At 44.8% G+C, this 21,110-nt stretch overlaps 1 protein-coding gene across 1 annotated transcript; it reads left to right on the forward strand.

Moving 5' to 3' along the window:
* Positions 1–15,173: 15,173 nt before the first annotated feature.
* On the forward strand, positions 15,174–15,514 carry PHALS_00643 (uncharacterized protein; the record flags this gene model as incomplete). Its single annotated transcript, XM_024718368.1, has 2 exons — positions 15,174–15,237; positions 15,300–15,514. 2 exons carry the CDS (start codon positions 15,174–15,176, stop codon positions 15,512–15,514), a joined length of 279 nt encoding a protein of 92 aa, XP_024586873.1.
* Between the last annotated feature and the right edge of the window lie 5,596 nt (positions 15,515–21,110).

Genomic DNA, 21,110 nt, shown 5'->3' on the forward strand with positions numbered 1-21,110 from the left:
CCTCCTTGGTCTTCTTCTTGGTCTTCCAGATCTACAGCACAGAACTCGCTTTGATCCTCGCGAATACACTGCGAGATTTACTCGTAGACTGTAGTCTAGACCACTCACCCGAGAATTAAGAAGGAAACAAGTCCCCTCACAAGTCACAGAATTGAGAGTGTTGGCGGTCCTGGGCTTGGGTCTTGGGCATTATGGATGACAGACTTAATACTATATCAGTACCATCAGTGTGTGTTTGGCAGATTCAGAAGTGAGCTTTATTGTTTTGGTTAACTGAAATGAATGGACATGAAATATGTAGTCGTCATCGTCGAATTGTTTGATCGTGTTTCTGGTCCGATGCTTTTCATTCGATAAACGCTCTGATGCAATCGGTAACTGAATTGTGATTGGCTGCATTTGGGTGATACTCAGCAACATGTGCTTACGATCAATACGGTACCCAGGTGCGATCCACAAGATGGGTGAACATCTGTGGACATGATGGGTGCGGCCCTGATCATCGAACATAACATGTTGCGCACATTACATAGAATATAACATAGTACATATGTTACAATCAGTTATACACTTCGCGATCTGATTGTCTCCCATTTGCTTGCCTACTTTACTTAATGATAGTTTTTTAAGGTCGGTAAGAGCTTATACGGCGTAGAAATAAGATGCAAGATAATTGATTGTCAACAGCCTTGTGAGGATTTGATAATGTGCACAATGGGCTTGTCACTCGGTCTTGGTGACCCAGTTGTACCATTATACCGGAAAAAGGGTGAGCCATCCGTGATAAATCAGTCCAGGCACTGCTTATCGCGAATCGCAGTTACCTATCTTCACAAAAGTTCCAACTGAAAAGCGCGGCATCAAGACGACCTAATTAGCGGGGTTTGATCCGGTGTTTGCAACAATTGGTTTTTTCCTTCCGTCTCAAAAGCAATGAAGCTTGGAGATTCGAACTTTACCCCTCCCTACAGAGTGAATACAGAACTCTCAGCCTATTTTGTCTTCATAGCTTTGTTTAAGGTCCGTACAATAGCACAACAAATATTTTAGTCAATCTCATGTCCTGCACTGCTGCTGTCAAACCGAGAAATACAATTCCGCTTTTAGAAAAGTCCGAAGAGATAAGTGTGTGTCACGTAATGTTTTCGGCTTCTGGTCGAATTATTACTTGCGGCGATCTGGTCAGGCTATATTTTGGATGGTCTAATCAAGATGTAAGATCATATAGCCTTCTGTGCTGTCAAAGTCCTCCAACTTTATAAAGTTGATTACAACAACCTTGTACACCTGATTAAATGTCTTCGTCGAGAATTACTAGGGTAGATTTTCAGCCTCGGCATGCACACTATCTTTGTACATTCTCGACCGCTTTCAGCAAACGGAAAATTCACACACCAGAGTCATGACGTCACCATGACCGGGTCGTTGATGCCAACGATCGATTGATAAAAGCTTTAAGCCTTATCTTTCTTATGATCTTCTTATGCGAACTGAGTACGGTTGCCTTCAATTTTGAAAAGAACTCAATTCGTTTTGGAGTAGGCCGCTTTTTTCGAACTCCGGCTCGACATTTCTCTCAGAATAGATCTACTGATCAGATCTGCTTGAAATTCAAGTGAAAGTCCGAAAAACAGACCGCGCAGGGTGTAAAACTTTTATCCGTTCGTTTCTGCTAAACATGGCTCTGCTTAGCTGTCGAGAGATTTTAAGCTTTGCTAAGATTCATCGCCGATGGCCTATCCATAATATTCCAGCTTTTATGTCTGGGATCAGGCACGTGGCGACACTCATCATGAGGTTGAGCCGTTATGTAAGTGAATGTTCTCTACGCAGAAAAAGCAGCGTTTGAGGCGCGATTATAAGTCTCTGACGAGATGCTAAGAGGACTCCCAGGACAATTGTCAAGGTGCTCCGAAGTAATGGTATCGAGTTTCGCAACCCCAGGCAGTTGAAGATTTTCGCACAAGCATGACTATTTAGCAAGATTTTATGGCGAAAAATAACCCGTTGTAGAGCGAAATGGCTGATCCAATGATGTAGATTTGACCCAAAGCATGCTCAAGGGAAGTGGACTCGGCAAAATTACTAATGACAGGCGTTGATGTCGACAGCCGACAGCCGACACCCGGGACGCTTTGCCAGCCCCAGCCCACAGTTTCGCGATCCTGCTTGATATAATACTTTGGGGAAGCTACACATCAATCACATACAGGTCGTTTGAGCTGAGGGCTACGCTCATATTGCAAAGAAAAAGCGCAGAAAGTGAGACGACTAAGGAGATAAGTGATATACGCCAAACCGAGCAAGGATTATCGGCCCCAACTCAAACGCTAGATCGAAAAACATTTCAGGAAGTGTTACGCTGGCCGAATAGCCGATGACAGACGAACGAGAGAGGTTCTTGCAAGGAGTACTCGACGCTATTGAATTAGGATCAAGAAGTGGCTATACCCCAAAAGGATTTAAAGCACAACCAACAGATCCGCACCTATCTTTTCCAGTCGTACGTGATAAACCAAATAATGCATCTTCAATGCGTGAGTAAACTACACTAGGGAGAGACAACGGAGATGAATGAATAGTACGACCTGTACGCATGAAGCTATGGTTGTGCGTTGCGAGCAAAAATTTTTTGTCTGGACGACTATGTCATTGATCATGGATCAGTGATGACGGCAAAAGCAGCCCTGCCATCTTTATGATGAAGCGACAAAGACCAAGTACTAAGAACGGTGGTTGATTGGGATGAAAGTTAAGATGAAATTTTTCAGCGTGCATAGCACTTGTAGGTTCGTTGACTCTTAATAGCAGTCGGCTGCAAGTGTGATCTTCGAATACAGCGACCCAATTAATCATACAGTCGAGTTCTAGGCTTGCTTAGAAGCGAAAGAATACAATTAGCGATAAGGTGGAAAAATGTCAGCCTTTTGCGCGCAAGAAATCTATAAGCACTAGAACAGGATAAGCCACAAGTTTCTGGTGTTTTTAGCCCCGCCTGTCTCCATGTGACAGCTGTTACCGCTATCAGACAAGTGTCTAGCTAACCGCAAGGTCAGCCAAGTTCCTAGTTTGGAGCTCGCCGCGCCAGTCACCCTTCCCTTCTACTTTTCACGAGCAATAGGGTGCACCTAATCTTAAGTGGTCATGACACCAGGACAATCTTGAAGAAGTGAAACGAGGATGTGCTGATCCTGATCTCAGATTTGCTTTATAACCTTTGCATTGTGACGTCTGGCTTAAGGTACCCCAAACGACTCAAAACCGTACCGATAATTTGGCTCAGATGGAACCATAACCACAGGAAATGGTAACGACGGTGGTCTGTTTACAACAGAACTCTTATATTATATCCGTCTGGCTTGTACGCTATGTTTGACATATAGTTTCAGCAAGCTTGCGTAAAACAGCTAGTGTCTTTACATCTGCTTAAGGAATCAAAGGGTCATTCAATCTCTTTTTTTCCTACGACCGCGATAAATTTGACGTAGCACGATACAGCTTAGTCTTATGCACCACAGACACTGCATGTGTTGGTAGCCCAATCAAAATTATAAAATGTGTTGCCCCAGATGTATTTCACCCTCCTCTGGCATCGACCCGTTGCTTTCATTTGTCTTTGCACTAAGCCATAGCATCGCCGACCTTGCACACGAAGCTCAATCTTATCAAGAAGAATCACAGATTTTGCCACAACAGTTAGCAAGACAGGTATTCGCAATTCGATTTCGATCCACGACCCCTCTTCCATTATGATTGGCTTCATTTTGTGGCGGTATGTTCGCACCTGGGGTCGAGCAAATTACTATTTAAAATGGTGTTAAACCTGTAGAAGCATGTGTGTTGGCGTTAGCGCAAACTCAGTAAGTGGAAACAACTCGCTTCAATCCCACGGTCTCTTTGCGCAAGGCACTAAAGGATATTCTTTACGAAGCAATTCACACATTTTGCCATTTGGCTATAGATGTTCAGCGTTGACATGTACAATCGGGAGTCGAGCTTTAGAATAATGTCTCCCACAATCTGTTACACAGGAATATTAGCTTACAGCTGTTATTTATAGTCCATCAGGTATTTAACATGAAGATTACGACATGCCGTGGCCCCTTTCCTATTATAATATGTATCGACTGTGCAATTTGCGAGATATGATTTCTACTTCGTCTCATCTTCAGAGCGCAGCTCACTACCGATTTTCTGCTCAAGACATACTTATAATTATTGATGTAATTTTTGGACATTACCACACCCTTCATGGAAGCTATCCCATCTTTTCGCCCACTCGATAACGCATTTCTGCTCTGCGGTAAAGGTGGGCTCATAGCGTATTAATGCTCCTCCATGGGAGGAGTAAGTGGTATCTTACTCTGTTTGACTTTCGGTTGATCCATGGCTCACGGCTTTTGTAGCCGCATTTATGCATGGGATGATATTGTTTGTCGAATCTAAGCGCAAGAACAGACAGCGTTTCGCGTTGCCAAATTCTTTAAATTTAATCTGAAGGTTCAACAGAAAGATTCGACCCGTTCGCTAGTGTCCCTTTCGCAAAATGCACCGATACCGCATCGGCGTTTGGTATCTTAAAGGCCCCTGCCGACTACTATTTGGACAGTCGCGCGCCGTATATAGTTTCACGACGTTCTTGAATCTATCAGTACTCTCACAGCTGAATAAATACCGAGATGTTGATATCAGGCATCAACAACCATGGGCTGTCAAGCCATCATCACTTATTGAAGACATCTTTTTCCTTCTTTTTTTTGGCTGATCCCATTGAGCACGAACTCCGCAGGATAGAATTGAGTCCATTTCTTTCCCAGTAGGCATGAGGCGGACTACTAGTCCTTAATCATTTACCCGATAGATGTTCGTCAGTCACCCATGCGTAGGGGCCCGACCATTATTTGAACTACCGGGCGGTGTGTGTGGCGCTTTGTTGCGGAGGGCTCGGGATGCGCTTCTCGTGAAGCCGCGGACATACGGTCGTGAGATGCACCCTGTACAGAAAAATAAAAGGGGTTTTGCCTTCGGGCGCCCTTGGAACCAGCTAGGCTGGGTGTTTAGCGTGTCGTAGACTCAGGGCTCATAGAGCAGAGAATGTTTATTGTTGTTCTTATGAACGTACCGGTGTCTCAGACACGCGAGCCTTGTGTGAGGTGACAGTTCAATGTGAATGTGGGTATTTACAATTTTAATGAGGGATCTAACGGGGTTACATGCACCCAAAGTTTAACAGGGTTACACGCACCCTTGTATGAAAGGGCGGGTCACACAGGATGGTGTGACCGTACAAAGGTGTGGATTACACAAGTGTTGTAATCACACAATGGTGTGGCTAAACCATAACAAGAAGCCGCTTCGTGGCAGGACTGCCAGTATTAATGCATATTAATTAGTTATTACTTTATAAATTAGGAAAAGCTAGAGTTTTGGATATAGGCTGCTCTGCCGCAACTAAAACAATTAGATACACTTTCAATTGTTAACAGAAGAGTCCCTGATCCTTAGCTTAGGTTTTAAGTACTCTTGGAGGCAGCGGGTTGAGACCCGCTGCACTCGTACTGCTTCTTGTAAGGAACGTGAGGTCGATGACCTTAGCTTAGCTTCCTTTAAGCAAAGAGCTACGGCAGCCCAGCTGCAGTTTTTAGCATACGCTTCTTTCATTGATTTTAGATATCTAACTCTTCTGACTAACCAACATTAATTGATTGGTTTTCGAAAATATCATAGTTTTCGCAACCAAGGCGTGGCTTTATACCTATGATTGTTTATTCGGCCTCTACAGTTCGAAATCTTCTCCTGTGCAAGAATGCTTAGTCAGTTGGTTGTTTCGAAATTTCTGATTTTTTCTAACCAGATACACATCAACTTAACTTACAACAAGCCCGACATAAATCTATCATCATGCTGCAAGCCAAAGGGCTAAATTTTAGACCTAAATATGGATTCGAATTCCGATTGTTAGTGGAGATATATTTGCAACGCTGCGTAGAAGAACAAATACATGTAAAGCTATACTGTAATGTACTAAATACCGTAGTGCATGTTACACTATTGTGCAAAGCTCAGAAGTGGTACTGATGCGGACAATGGATGTTACGGCCAAGTGTTAATATCTTGTGTACTTGGCCCTTTCGATTTCAATTATTTAATTGTATGAAAATTTGCGTTACATTTTCGCTAACTTTAAAAAATCAAAGACTTGGAATATCGATATTGCCGAAAGCACAGGACTCCGAATAGGAGGAGTCCGATGTACATGTGAGCTGTTAGCCACACGTTAAAAAACAAGGATAGCCTCATAATAAGAAACAGGAAACCATATATATACCTTATCAGTTTACATCAAACTATGTACTGCACGGCACGGCAAGCAAATAGTGTTAGTTACTCCCTCGATCACTGGCTCTTCTTCTTGTAGGAGCGCATGAACCCAACATCAGTGCATTTGTGAACGTGATCTTTGCAAACTGCAAAATATTCCAGTTGCACATGATATCTTTCTTAGTCGTATCGTGACCTAGTCGTGAAAGGACTGTAAGGATATAACATGGAATGATTAGAGTCCCAAAAACAAATAGAGCAGCTCAACAATCTTCTGTCTATCTTGGGTTTCCACGGGATCACGAAACTGGAAGCAGATAGCAGGTAGCGGTAATCGCTTGCCTGGAGACATTCTTATGTTTCTATAATGCAACAGTAAGACAAGCTCAAGAGCACTCTTACCGAAACCGGTGGAGGACCCAAATGGTTCATACAGTGACACCACAGATGTGAGCCGCTGTGGAGAAATGTCTTTCTCTGGAAGAGGAAATTTGATAGGTAAAAGAATCACTCTTGCTCTAAACAGAGCCGCAATGTGTCGAGCCTGCGATCTGTTGACATGGTGGTCGCGCACGTGACTAGTCTTTTACGTGCGGTATCACGGCAGTTATGGTAGATGATATGGAGTGAAAAATGTCACGGTCTGTTACTTTGAATAATTAAGCGTAGCGGGTGCGTTCAAAGTGAGCACAACTTCCATGCTCAAGGGCAAATGGGGTGCTGGGAATGAAATATCCTCGCATTCGCCAGAGGCTATGGACCCAAAGAGAAATGTATTTGCTGCTGGGAACTCGAAAGTACCTGTTGATGTTATTTCCAAGCCTCGGGCGACGATTTTTTTCGTCAAGAATTTGGAGAAAGTCGACTACGAGTCGGATACTCCTTTCCCAGGATGGGAAGAACAGGAGGGTAAAGTGCGTCAACGGCGTGACGTGAGCCCTACTCGAATCTTGCGGACACCGTGTCCGTTTTCAGACCTCTCGACGGCCGAGGAATTGGTATTATTACCAATCGCCTCGACGAGGCACAGGAGCATCAGCTAAAAGCTGCTTACAGGACGGCTCTCTTGTGCTCGTATCTACGTTCGGTCATCGATCCTCGTGTGGAAAACGGCTCCCGCTCGGCGGAACCCGCTACCGAAGCAAAAGACGCGATCACTCGATCGTTAGGCGTCTACATTGTTGGACCCCAAGCCACTACACAAACTGAGTTTGACCAGCGGAAAGCTCTTCGAGCTCGCTTTTTAGTACCCCATGAAATCCCAATGGATTGGTACCCGCTCGAATTCGAGCTCGAAAGAAGGCACTCATGTATCCGCAATACAAACTATTCCTGTGGTGATCTTTCCTAGCAAAACCGTTGAAGATGATGAAATGCTCTTTGAGCGATGGGTGCAGCGGCATTGTTAACTTTTCTCGCTATCAAACTTTCAGTGAGGCCGCAAGAAAGTGAACGGGCGCGTAGAATGCCGTCTTTGATTTGAGTTTGCTTAACGAAAGACGCAACGCCGACTTCATCCGTATTGCACATGAGATAATCCATCACGATCCCGCGAGCTCAGTAGTTTCTCACACGGGTGAGTCTACGATAACAGCAGCCCAGGGCGGATTTTGTCCTTCAAAGCTCGAAAAGCATCGCAAGTCACTGGACGGCGATCGACGAAGTCGTTATCACCCGCCGCTGATACGTTTCGATGAGAACGGTGGCGTCCACTATCATGTGGAACGCCTTGTCGGTTGACATCGATGACGGGGTCAAACCCAATATATTGTGAAGTGGTCATTATCAACATTCCACTAGTATCTTTCCGTGATCGCTTGACGCTGTGCGGAAGACCTCAGGAGCCTGGATCACTTTTGTGCATCGACTGCCTCACGTTGAGAGCTATCGCGCTCTGTCGGACCGGCTCCTAACCATTGAGCAGGCGAATACGTCACTTCTTGTAACAGTCGAGCGCCTTGATCCGTAAGTTTTTTGTTAGACTTCGGGCTTAGACTAGTTTCTAGTTCAGCTTCTATGAGGCTGAGTGCATTTAGGCGCCGCCCCGGCGCAAGTGACCGCGTCAACTTGGGCCGGATCTAGGGTTGGCTTAAGCAAGCCCACATAAAACACCGGGTGGGTGCGCATCCTTCTCGGGAAATTCAGCGTACACGCAAGGCCTCGCTTGGCACGACCTTAAAAGGTCCAATAAACCGTGGTGTCCTAAAGACAGCAGAGACTGCATGTGTTGGAAGGTTTTTATCATTTAATCAAATTAGATCTCCGACCTTAATGTTTTCAGCTTTCTTCTCCCTCTTCCGTCTGCATATTCCTTTTGCATGTCTTGGCTTCCAGCCATCCCATCATGAACGTGTCGTAAGACACTCAGTCTGGCAGACAAGAAGTCTTCGATTTCCTTACGCACGGTGAGGGAGCTGACATCAGCAAGCCGCTCCGCTATTCCTCTCCCACCAAGACCCGAGCTATGGGATGGCGACGTTAGCGGGACGCGAAGATTAACAAGCTCGTTCATGTAGAACGGCGAGTAGCCGGTAGAATAATGTACTGCATTGTTCAGCACAAACTCTACGAGTGGAAACATAGTGCTCCAGCGCTTCGGCGGCTCAGAGCAGACGCTGCAAAGAACGTTTCCAGCGATGCGAATCACCTTCTCAGATTGATCATCGGTCTGCGGACGATCCGCTGTTGACATAGTCAACCTGGTGCCCAGCACCCTGATCATTGTAGACCCAAACTTTCCAGCGAAGCACGTGTCTCTTTCCGAGACATTTGACTCCGGGAGTCCATGTTGTAGAGTATCACGACCGACAAACAGCGTCGCTGTACCGACACCGTCGATAGTGTCTAGTACTACCGCAAGATGAGCTATCTTGTTCAAACGGTCCACAAAGATAACCACACCCGTGTTGCCCGCCGAGTCCTTCGGCAGGCCAAACACAAAGTTCGTACTCATGGGTTACCAACACCCGAAGGGAACCAAATAAACTGACTGGCGGCGCCGCCGTATTCGGAGAGGGTTTCACCCTCTGACACGTCTCACACGTGCGCACATATGCGCTCGTCCATTTGTACAGCTTGGGCCACCAATAGTGGCAACTCACAGAGCTGTAGGTCTTCTCACAACCGAGATGACCACTGAGTGATGTGTCTTGGTCTCATAGCGGATACGATATTTCGAATCCTCATCGTGAGGACCCATAATTCGTGGCATATATTTTGAATCGGAGCTATAATACAGCAACCCGTTACTCAACGAAATCGGTATAACTGTGCGCACAAACGTGCTGACAATTTCTTGTCCGAGTTCCCAATTTCCTTGCTCCCGAGAGCCTGTAGCAGCGCTACTCACATACTATTACCCGCGTATGCGGCGCTGATCGAATCCGTCACTGACGACGTCACCGTCGTGACATGAGCAAGCTCATAGTCTGGTCTGCGTGAGAACGCTTCAGCCAAAGCATTCTGCTCTCCTAGCTTATACTTCACCTCGAAGTTATATTCTGCAAATGATGGCCATCCTCTGCGAGAGTTGAAGCGACTGAGTCGAGTGCGTAATGACGCATGAGCTGTGTAGATCGCAAACGGATTTGATCCAAGCAGGTGCACCCTGAACTTGACAGATACATACTTTATCGCAAGTGATTCCTTGTCGTGAACTGGGTAGTTTTTCTTCGCAGACTTCAGCTGGCTAGATTTGAACGCGATCACCCAATCTCGCCCATCGGCGTCTACTTGCAGCAGTGCACAGCCGATGGTAAAGTCCGAAGCATCGCAGACAATACTAAAAGGACGATCGGGGTCTGGCAACGCCTGCATTGGTGCATGAAGGAGACTGCCTTTGACCCTGTCGAAAGCCCCCCGATGCTCGATATCCCAACATCATTCTACATCCTTTTTAAGGAGATTCGACAATTGCCGTGCCATTTCGACCGAATTTGCGCTATACTTTTGAATGTAGCTGGCGAGGCCAGGCCACTTGCGCAAATCCATTTGGCTCTTTATAACCGAACGGTCCGCAGTGGCCTTGACCTTAGCGGAACCCGCTCGAAGGCCACGCTTCCCAATATAGCACCTAAAAAAGAAAACTTCTTCCGCGCCGAAGATACACTTATTGGCATTAGCATACAGCTTAATCGTGCGCATGCACTCGAACACCGCTCTCAAATAGACGATGTGGTTTTCCTCGTCTGTTCTCCCATGCACCGCACGACTATGGACAAAGATGTCGTCAAAGTATGGCTATGCATACGCCCGATGGGACCTGAATACTTGCGTCGCAAGACAATTAAATGTTGCTGGGACATTTGACCGCCCTTGGGGCATCACCCAAACCCAGAGCATCCTGACCGGAGTACTCACCGCTTTCAGCGGAACATCACTCACTTTCATGAGCAATTGGTAATAACAATCAACCAATTCGAGTGCACTGTACTTTGTACAGCCAACCATATTGTTCTGGAGAACAACCTTTCTTGGAATCGGCGTCTGCACCGGAATGGTGTTAGCGTTTAGCTGATTGTAAGCATGAACGATACGCCACATACCGTTCGGCTTTCAGACACAAAACGTGGGTGTCAAATGGAGGGACTTGCTCTCACGCACCATTCCTGCGTCGTGCACGGAAAGGCGTCAATGATGATACACTGCTCCTTGAGCAGAGACCACTGTCGTGTCACGCAGTATTTTGTTCCCGGTACCAGGTCAATCTCACGACGCAAACCTCAGTCTGAGGTCGGATCGACGGCGGGTTTGGAGACGACGTCTTGCAATTCCTTTACCAAAGAACAGTGCGGATCCGAGGGGAAATTCAGGATTGACGATCCACTTCGTGCGCTCCGCAACCTATTAGTACAGCTTCATCCAGAAGCGACTAGAAGTTAATCTGCTCGTTCGTTCGTACAATGACCACCTCGGCTAGTTCGCCTGCCTTCAAGGCACCGTCAACCTCTTCGAAGGACATCTTGTAGCTCAAAACGAGCGTTTACCGCAGGAATAGCCTCGAGGTTGAAGTCATCGTCTTTCGTCATACCGTTGATAAGGGTGTATAGCTGTGCGCTATCATCTACAGTAGATACACCCTGAATCAGATTCGACGCCCTGTGTCTTGCAGATATGATACGGCTCCACCGTCTCCTGTTTACATCTCATCGAGACTAGTGGGAACACGCACTCGGCATTGTCCAGTGTCCCCACTCCCTGTTCCTCTGGAGCTTTGATGTTGTTAATAACATCCGACAAAGAACTGATATTTCTGCAGTCTTCGTCCCGTAGATAACGTGCCACTCTACGTTTATCACAAATGCATCGCCTTAGATGCCTCAGTCTTTGGCAGAACATGCCACTCTTGGCTTGCAGTGACTGCTTCGATACTTGCGTAGCGCTCAGTACACTCTACGTTCGCCGCGCGAGCCATGATAGGGACTCCTGTCCGATACACCTTCGGTTTTCAATATCGCGAATACTCTGACCATTCCGGTCCGGTGCCCGCGCCATACCGTGTTTACTTCCAAGCAGAGATGGGTTCATGACTCACCAAAGCCCCACCAGGAGATATGCGCGTAGCGCCCAAGATCTTTGACCTCCAATTCATCTATAGCTCTTGGTGTTCTAACCATTTATACCGAGGATAAAGTCATACCTCGCATCCAAGTCTAAGACTATGCATCGTTCCACGCTATCGACGTCAAGAAACATGACACCGAGTTTCACAGAGACCCTGGGCACAGTGATACAAGTCCCCGTCGCTAAGCGAACAGTGACGGTGTCATAAAGCCGCGCTTCCAGCGCCTCAACATACAGCAGACTTCTTTCGATTGTGGAGCGTCAAGCATAGTTGCTAATTGATAAGGATCTTCTATGGCTTCTCAAAGCCATAGAAGATCGCTTGCACGACCAGCATGCCCAGCTTGCACACACTTCCCGTGTTCAAGAGCACCAAGCTCTTCGAAGCTAGACCCTGCTGCTATCTAGCTCTTTGAGGCACAACAAATCTCAGTTCTTCCCCAGTAGAAGCTCCGTGCCTACTGGGTATTCTCGTTCCCCCACGTCATAGCAGACTGGTTAGAAGCGGGATGTCAGTTCGCCGGACCTATACACGCCTAATGCAGGAGACAACCAGTCAGAAGATGACGAGTGTTTCCACGGACAAGACACTGTCACGTGTTTGCACGCTGCTCAGCAGCTCGAAGCACTCCCTCCTCCTTCTCACATAGCTGGACATCCATCGGATCAGGCCCTCTCGACGAGTTCTGAGGGTGTGCATTACAACCAAGTCGCGCCGACTTAAAGTTGAATTTAATATTCAATGCCACGCTCCCCGCTTCTTCAGAAGAAGACGGATGCACACGAAAGACTTCCATTCTGGTCATGCCAGAGCGGAGGCCCTCCATAAGGACGGTCACTGCGACCGCCTCGCGGAGAGGATCGGCTGCCATACCGGCAGTGAGAGTGCTCAACTCCTGGACAAAGTAAACCAACTCATACTTGCGCTATCGGGCAGCAAGGAACCGCGATCGCATGCAATATTCCTGGTTAGGCGGCGAGACCACTCGCAAAAGCTGACACTTCAGCTCCTTCCAGGAGGGGAATGCATCTTCAAACAAATCACCATACTTTTCGGATGATTCTCGCTTTAGCCCCCCCCCCGAGCTTGGAGATAGCTAGCGCCACGCGCTGTTGCTTGTTTTGGTGCATAGCGAGTGCCATAGTCATCTCGACCTCTCTTATCCAGAGCAGGGGATACTCTCCATCCTTACCCTCGAAGGGCCCAACCCTCATCATGAGCGGACTGGGTTGGAAGAAATCACCCGTCGTCGACGCTGACATTTATTGCTGTAAGTTCTCTAACAGAGCATTTTCATAATTTGAATACACCTCTAGGCACGCACTTATGGCCGCGGGCCCTTGCGCAACGAGGTGCTTCACGCCCTCAGGGCCCAGCAGGGACATCAGCTTATTTGGCTCGCCATGCATGCTCGGGGACAGAACGGAGTATTGATCCATCCTCACAGAGGATCTGTCGTAACGACTCAGTCGTAGATTGACCACGAGTGCTACAAAGTGCAGCGAGGCTGCTGTAGCTCTCTCCATAGAGAAAGCGAAGCTAGGGTCACCGACCTTACGTTCTTTACAAGAAACAATACGAACGAAGCGGTTCGCAATCCGCTGCCCCAAAGGGTACTTAAAACCTTACCCAAGGTAGAGGACCTCTTCTGTTAGAAATGAAATTATATTTAATTGTTTTAATTGCGACAGAGCCGCCTATATTAACAGCCTTAAGTTTTAGTAAGTAATATAGTAAAACCTAATAAAAATGCATTAATACTGGCAGTCCTGCCACGTGGTGGCTTCTTGTTAAGGAGTAGCCACACCATTTTGTGATTACACTACTCGTGTAATCCACACCTTTGTAACGTCACACTATATCGTGTGAGCCGCCCTATCATACGAAGGTACGTATAACTTCGATACACCTTGGGTACATTAACCCGTTACAAACAGTGATACATATATTTTTGTCTTAATCCTGCTTCATGCATTGGTGCGGATAGTACCCCACAGGTTTCGAGAACCTTTTTTCACTACTACGATACCGGACCTGGCATAAGATTACTATTCTTCTTTATGATACATGATCACAGTCCGCCAACATGCTAATCCAAGCTTTGTTGAGCTTGTCTTTGATGTCGAAGAACAATAGTGTAGTCCATAGCAGGATTCGTGACCCGCGCTAATCTTAAAAGAACCACAAACTGCGCGAGGCAACGACATACACATTCCAATATGAGCTATAGGAGAAAGAACAACGTCGAAGACGGCTTTTCTTGAATATCTCACAGTAAAGCATAGCATGCATAGCCGCCAAGTAGCGCTAAAAATCTTTTACCAGCGTCATAAAAGCGTTTTTCTCTGTTGACAGAGAAGATTTTAAGTTATAGTATTTCAAGTAGCTTACCAAGTTCCATCCCACCGCGTCCTCCTTTCTCATCGGAATTGTGCGATTGTCATATATATCTCCGATTGAGGTCACTCCTAGATTTAAATCCACATAACGTACAAGCTCACCATCGCGTGCACACTTTGTCCGTTTTTTAAGTAGAATGCGATCAGGTTTCGCGCCACGGTGCCGTCGAGATCAGTGCCAATTTGGATAAAGTAGACCTAGATTAGATACCTCCTCCGAATCTTGACAGGATTTGAAGTCGCAACAACACTCATCCAAGCCAATAAATTATAATGTCACTTTTTTAAATTGGCCAATAGAGACTGCAACCGACAAAGGACGGTTGGTACGCCACGGCGCAGCCTTCAGACAGATTTTGTGTGGACTAACAGGTCGTTGTTTGAGCAATATGTGTACACTAGCCTCACAACGAAGGCTTAATACCAATAGCTGATAGTCTTCAAAAATATCACTTCTTGCTATATTTATCAGTGGCTTCATTAATCGACACCCTATGCAAATACAGCACCCAACTTGTCTAGGGTTCAAACCCTAAACCCTAAACTGCGACCTGGTGAGAGTGCGAATGACTGGACATCTTACTTCGGGTATTGTGTGAGGACGACTGGTTGACCTATCAATTCGCGGCTTTGAAAATTCTCATTACGAAGCAAACGTTCGCCTGGATGTTTGAACATGTGATCAAAGTACGAGATCCACGTTAAAGAGAAAATACATCTCGTATTCGTATTGAAATCGTTCACTCTCACACCCATCAGCCCGCTTTTGCAGCTATCAAATAGGTTCCAAACTTACATCATTATCGGATTATCGTTTTCTGCTATAAAAATCGGCCCGCCGCACTATTCAAGCGCTTGATCGACGGCAATATTCAAAGTTTCACACGTCAATGACGCCGGATATTTTTGCCATGATTAAAGCTCGGACTGCGGATATAGGAGATCACATTAAGGGTAGCCCACCGCTATTTTTTTTTTAAGATACTGTCATGATGGGCTGATACTTGAATGCAAAGATAAGCACCATGTTGATCGAGCAGTGCTGGCAGTCCACATGTCCAGCTCCTCTGAGCTTTTTAATTGCCGAAGCGCGTTGACTCCTAAGGATTTTTACCGTGCGTCTGTTTTGGTCGTAATTTTTGTCGGACGTCCTGTAGGAGGCTCGAATCGGTTGGATGGCCGTTACAAACTCGAAACCGGCTCCTTGCTTTTAGTAAGGAAGCTAAATTGAGTATTTGGGGCTTTCGAGACATTACATCCTGTCAAAAAAAGCTCCGCGCTAGGGTTATTCATAACAGTAACATCTCCATATGAAGCACGGCAGGTGTTCGCATCTTCTTACCTTATTTAAGTCATTCCTAGTTACGTCCGTAATAGGCCTAGTGTAGCGCGGGCACAAATTTACCTTACTAGGAGAGTACATATACTTGTTCATGTAGTATGACTTTATGATCATATTAGACTCAGATTTACTACCGCTAGTATCTACGTGTCCTTTTTACATTTAATAAAGTCACAGAACAAATGTACTGGAATCAGTCTCATTACACATGTTGTGTGAGCCACATACATATGTCTGTAACTAACATTAACTCGATATTTCTATATTTTCTTAATTCTGTCTTGTCAGAATTGGAGGCATTTATCAGTTCAGGAGGTTTATGGCATATTCGCCATAATAAATGTCACTTCACCTTCCTCCTATTTCGCGTTATTCGACGGCCCGCTGGAAGCGAGTAGCGCGGTGAAGCTTGATAACTGATTTAAGTCTTCCTCAGTATTTATAAAAATTATAGGAACGGGCCATTCCCGTTACAAAAAGATATCACAAATGTCTTCAACATCGGCCTACACGGTGGCATGATTTTTATGCTGCAGTACTCTTCAATACGCGAAGCTGTGCTATACGATAGGGCAAGAAATGTAGACTCTATTTCGAAAGGCAGGGCTCAACAGCATACGTGTTTACTTTAATTCTTGCTGATCGTGTTCCAAGTGCTTGGATATTCGAACCAAAAACATAAAATCATAGATGCTCTAGTCATTTTTCAAAATTCTAAGATGGGACAATAAAAGAGAGCCTGCTTATAGATATTATTTAAACTTGATCGTATCTAAAGCATAAGATCTGCGGGCACGTCACTTCACATATGTGCGTAAATAGGATCTGGTAGATATATACCAAAGTCTGACGCTTTGAGTTTAACGGGGCATGTACTGTTATCTTATGTGCTTAAGCAGTGCAAAGTTAATGCACTTGTGCCATTCTACAACACTGTACAACTGTACGAAAGGTATATTTTACATGATGTCATCACTAATATTCATCAAAACTACAACATCGGTATTTATAGTGATGACAAAACTTCAAGAGATAATAATTCAAGCAATGTTTGTGGCTGTCGGATGACCTCCTATACCTGGTTGCTCCTTAAAGACATTTCAATGACCATATGCTATATTTGGAGCGGGCGCGGATATCCCGAGACACTGCCCGACAGTGAGATCCCATGGAGGGGATAGAAATGCTGATGGGTCCTATTTCTGGAGAGAGCGAGGATGCTGAATGAGCATCTCCCTCATTTGATGCATCACGAGTGAAAATCCCTCGAGCGTATGGGTTTGATTATCGGTGAGGTGGCTGTGATCAGCCCACTGATATCAGCATCACCGAACATGAATAGAAATGCAGGTACGAGCTTCATACATTACGAGATGATGAGATCCCGCTGACAAGCCGCAACTCATTTTATGACAGTAAAAACGCCTCGTCTGACGATCGGCATATGGCGATATGATTTGTTACGTTAATTGCAGTAACTAATGCGAGTCAGTTCGTGGACCCACTTCAACAGTTTTTTTCTAGGTTTTTAACCTTGTGGGTCGAGCAAAGCGTGAGACGTTTGGAAAATGTTTAGCCGAGCAAAGTTGCTGGTCGACTTTAGGTAAAGGCTGCAGAAGTCTTTTAAGCCTCTGAAGAGCAACTTTAATAACTTCACCCGGGTAGATATCGCAGCCGGTGAATCTGGTTTCAAATTTTGCGAACTAACCTGTTGAAGCCTCAGCAAAAGTTCTTACATTCATGACAGATTTAGACCACGATCCGATTTGGAACCAGATGTTCTACAAATATCCGAAGACGGTGAACGAAATCATAGAGCGTGCGATGTAAGAAGAATTTAACAGCATGCAAACCAAAGTTAGCGACGCCATCGCTCGTCCAACAAAACAAAAGCACTACCGCCCGATGATATGCGGGCTTCACATGGTTTCCGATCAAAACGATTAGGTAACAGCCGATGGATCAAGCGTTACTGATAGTAAGATATAGGCATGCTCAGTAGAGGTGTGGTTTTCTACTTGGCAAATACAGAGTTCTGTGAACGTTTAGGAAGTGTAGGAGTCTTGCCCCGATGTACTCGATGTGCAGATGTGAGCGAGTCCAGCAAGAGCCAGCCATGATAGTCAATGAATTTAAGAATTGATGTTACTCAGAACCTCTACAGGATCATGTAGACACTGATGCGTCGAAAAACCTTGTCCGGTCGCAAGCGGTGAAAAGGCAAGGTTTAGACCTGTCGAATTCGAATAAATACATGATTGTTTGCATGGCAAATTATCAGAAGTAACGATGCCTAAGTGCGTGTTGTGTATGTTAATTAAAGCAAAATTCAGAGAGAATATATAACGAACCAGTTCAATAGATTATGTTAGCGTCGTAGTGTACAATGAAGATAGTGACATCAAGATAGTGCGTCACGATTAAGTGTTAAATTTGTGAAGTCTGGTTCGAAATCTATTTTCTTTTCGTGATAAGCGAAGAAGCTGCTTACGCTTAGCCAGAGAATTTTTTCTCTCGCAAATATGAAGGGTAGAAAAAGCTCCCGACGATGTCATTCACAGTGCCAAATTCTTGGGTGGAAAGATTTGGAAGGATAGCTTTTTCTGATGAGCAGTCTTCAGACGCTTTAGGGAAGAACCGTGAATGAACTTATCTAGAAATATATTGACATATAGAAAATATGGAAGTGAGCTGTGATGCGCAGTCGTGAGGACAAACTCCCGTGTATGACATTTTCAAGGAATATGTTGATATATTTTCAGACAAAGGGGCGGAGGAATCGAGCCAGTACATATTCACGAGATCGATGCTTTTGTGTCCGGAGAACTATATCACAAGTCAATGACCGCTTCAAAGAAATAAATCAATTCGTTAAATGAGCTCTTCGCGAAATTAAAAAAAGGTAGACCGCAAGTCTCCGCACTATAGTCTAACCTTCTTTGTACAAAAAAACCATAGGTAGCAGGTGCATTGTTCACACCTTCATCAAATTGATCAATGCGACAATACCTGCCCAGCAACGAGATATGAATCTTGATGGGATGGTTGGTAGTTCCATCATTGGTGCTAGAGATGATTTCTTTTGAATTCGTTTGCGTAAGAGTAATGTGCCTCTTATTGCAGTAAGCACCCTAGGTGATAGACCGTGGGAATGGATGGCAATACCACAAGATTTAAAGAACGCACCAGCAACTTTCAATAAATGGCCACGAAAGTACTACGTCCATTGAAAAAATTTGCATCAAACTACTTTACAGATATAGTGGTTTATGGTAAGGCGTCGGGGAAAAAGATGGATGTTGATGCTCACATTAAACATCATCGGCAAGTCTTCAAAGTTATGCAGGAAATATATTTACTCGAACCTGAAGAAATACATCTTTTCATCTGACATCTCCTTACTCGCTGATTTCTTACGCAAAAATGGCGTCCAAGCTGATTCTGAGAAAATCAAAATAATTGACGATCGACCGAAGCTTGAGAGTGGGAAACAATTAAGTTAGTAGTCAGGTTTGGTTAAGTGTTCACACGAATATACACGCCGTTCCGATGCGTTGGTGCAGACGTCTCTTGAAACGGATAATGAAGTGGGAGATATCTGAGGAGAATCAGGCAGTGTTTCAAGAAAGTGAAGAGGAAAAATGCTGCCCCAACTCTCACAGATAACCAGAAGCCATTGCTTATAGTATGCGATGCGAGTAATATATTTGGGTGTGTACTTATGCAACACGATGACGAGAGCAAAAAAAATGTATCGTAAAATACACCCTCGACAAGTGCCGAGTCTATTTGCTTGGTGAGGAGCAGTTCGCTATATACGGTGATCACGCATCGCTGTGAATAGCTGTAAATTCATCTCCCTACCGCAAAGAATGACCCGATAGTTTCCATTTTTGCTGGGAACAACTTCGTTGTAAACTTCCAATCCATAAGTAAGCTTTTACGCCGATGCTCTGTCTGGACGTCTGGATTTTGATCGAAGATCAGGAGTCACGACAGGAACTACCTGTCGGTTCTTTATAGACATCGATGGGATTGCCGCAGGAGTGACAGGTACTGTCCAAGAAGAAAAAAGGAAGGTTGCAAGCAAGATAAAGCATGCTGCGTTATCCCGTCTGTTTTGTGAAGTTAAGCAGCCATTGGATCAAGCATTTCAAGGGCTTCGGATAAAGCACACCAGAGTCTCCGACCATGTGCAGGATCACTACTACATCGTTACTGCATGCAAAATAGGCTAGTGTTATGATCACTTGACGAAGGGAATCTAGCGAGGATAACGATATTCTTTTTTGTCATATACGCTTGTATGGGTATCGCGACAGTCCTTCAACTACCCGACTATAGCGAGAAAATCTTCTTTATTAAACACGAGATCTAAACTGGCCGTAATTGTTCAAGGTGGATCGCAAGTATATGCGTATCTGTAAAGTGTGCAAACATTATATCTAAATTTTCAAGAGACAAAATGACAGAAATGCCATCCTGTTTTGTGGGTCATTTCAGTAAAATGTGCCATTTTGTTTCGGTCTCGGACAAGTTTTAGCAAAAAAAACGCAGAAAGGCATTTGAGACTTGGCGTATCGTCTTATGATCTGCAATCGAAAAATGTATCAAACCATGACACTAGATATACTGCCAAATTTTAATATATTACGCTATTCACCATTGATACAAAAATATTGATATGAACAGCAAATTTTCTTGGAACACACTATTAAAAATAACGAGTAAGTCGTGCCCTGGAAGACGTGCTGCTTAGCTACGCGATGTAATTCTAGGGTTTAGAATAAGCCGGGTCAGGTAAATATGGTGGTGGATGTGTTTTCCAACTGTAAATTGTCGAATGCCATAATGAAGACGTTATCACTTGTAAAGTGTATTAATGTTAGACGCAATTGTGTGGACCCACGCGCAGTTGCGCGTGGGTCCACACAAAATACTTAACCTAAGTTTAAAGCTACCAACCCATCCTGAGGTATGTGGAACACTCTAACCCAGTCATTGCGAATCTAAAAAAAGTACACACTTTAATATGCAGGCATATGCAGTCTTAACCATAAAGGTTAAACACGCACTCACCATCCTTAGTGGGAATTGAACTCACAACTTTCAGTTTAGCATCACGACGCCAAACCGTTCGCGCCAGTCACCATAAATCATGAGTAAGTGCAAGGGCAACAAGAGCAGCAAAACCAACAAATCAATTCAGGTGGAGAGCACTGCTAAGCTCAAAGTGTATAAGGTTTAAGATTTAATTTTAATCGGTTATGATTGATTTTTTTAGGGCTTTGAATTAAAGAATTTAAGTTTGAAAGTGTAGATAAGATTTTATGTTCTGTGTTTCGTGTTCTGTGTTCTGTTTTTAGGGTTGGGTGTTTAGTGTTCGGTGTTTAGTGTTAAGTGTCAAGTGTTTAGGGTTTAGGGTTCAGGATTTAGGATTTAGGATTTAGGATTTAGGATTTAGGATTTAGGATTTAGGGTTTAG

The sequence above is a fragment of the Plasmopara halstedii genome (assembly GCF_900000015.1).
Source record: "Plasmopara halstedii genome assembly, contig: Scaffold_117, whole genome shotgun sequence".
NCBI lineage: Eukaryota > Oomycota > Peronosporomycetes > Peronosporales > Peronosporaceae > Plasmopara > Plasmopara halstedii.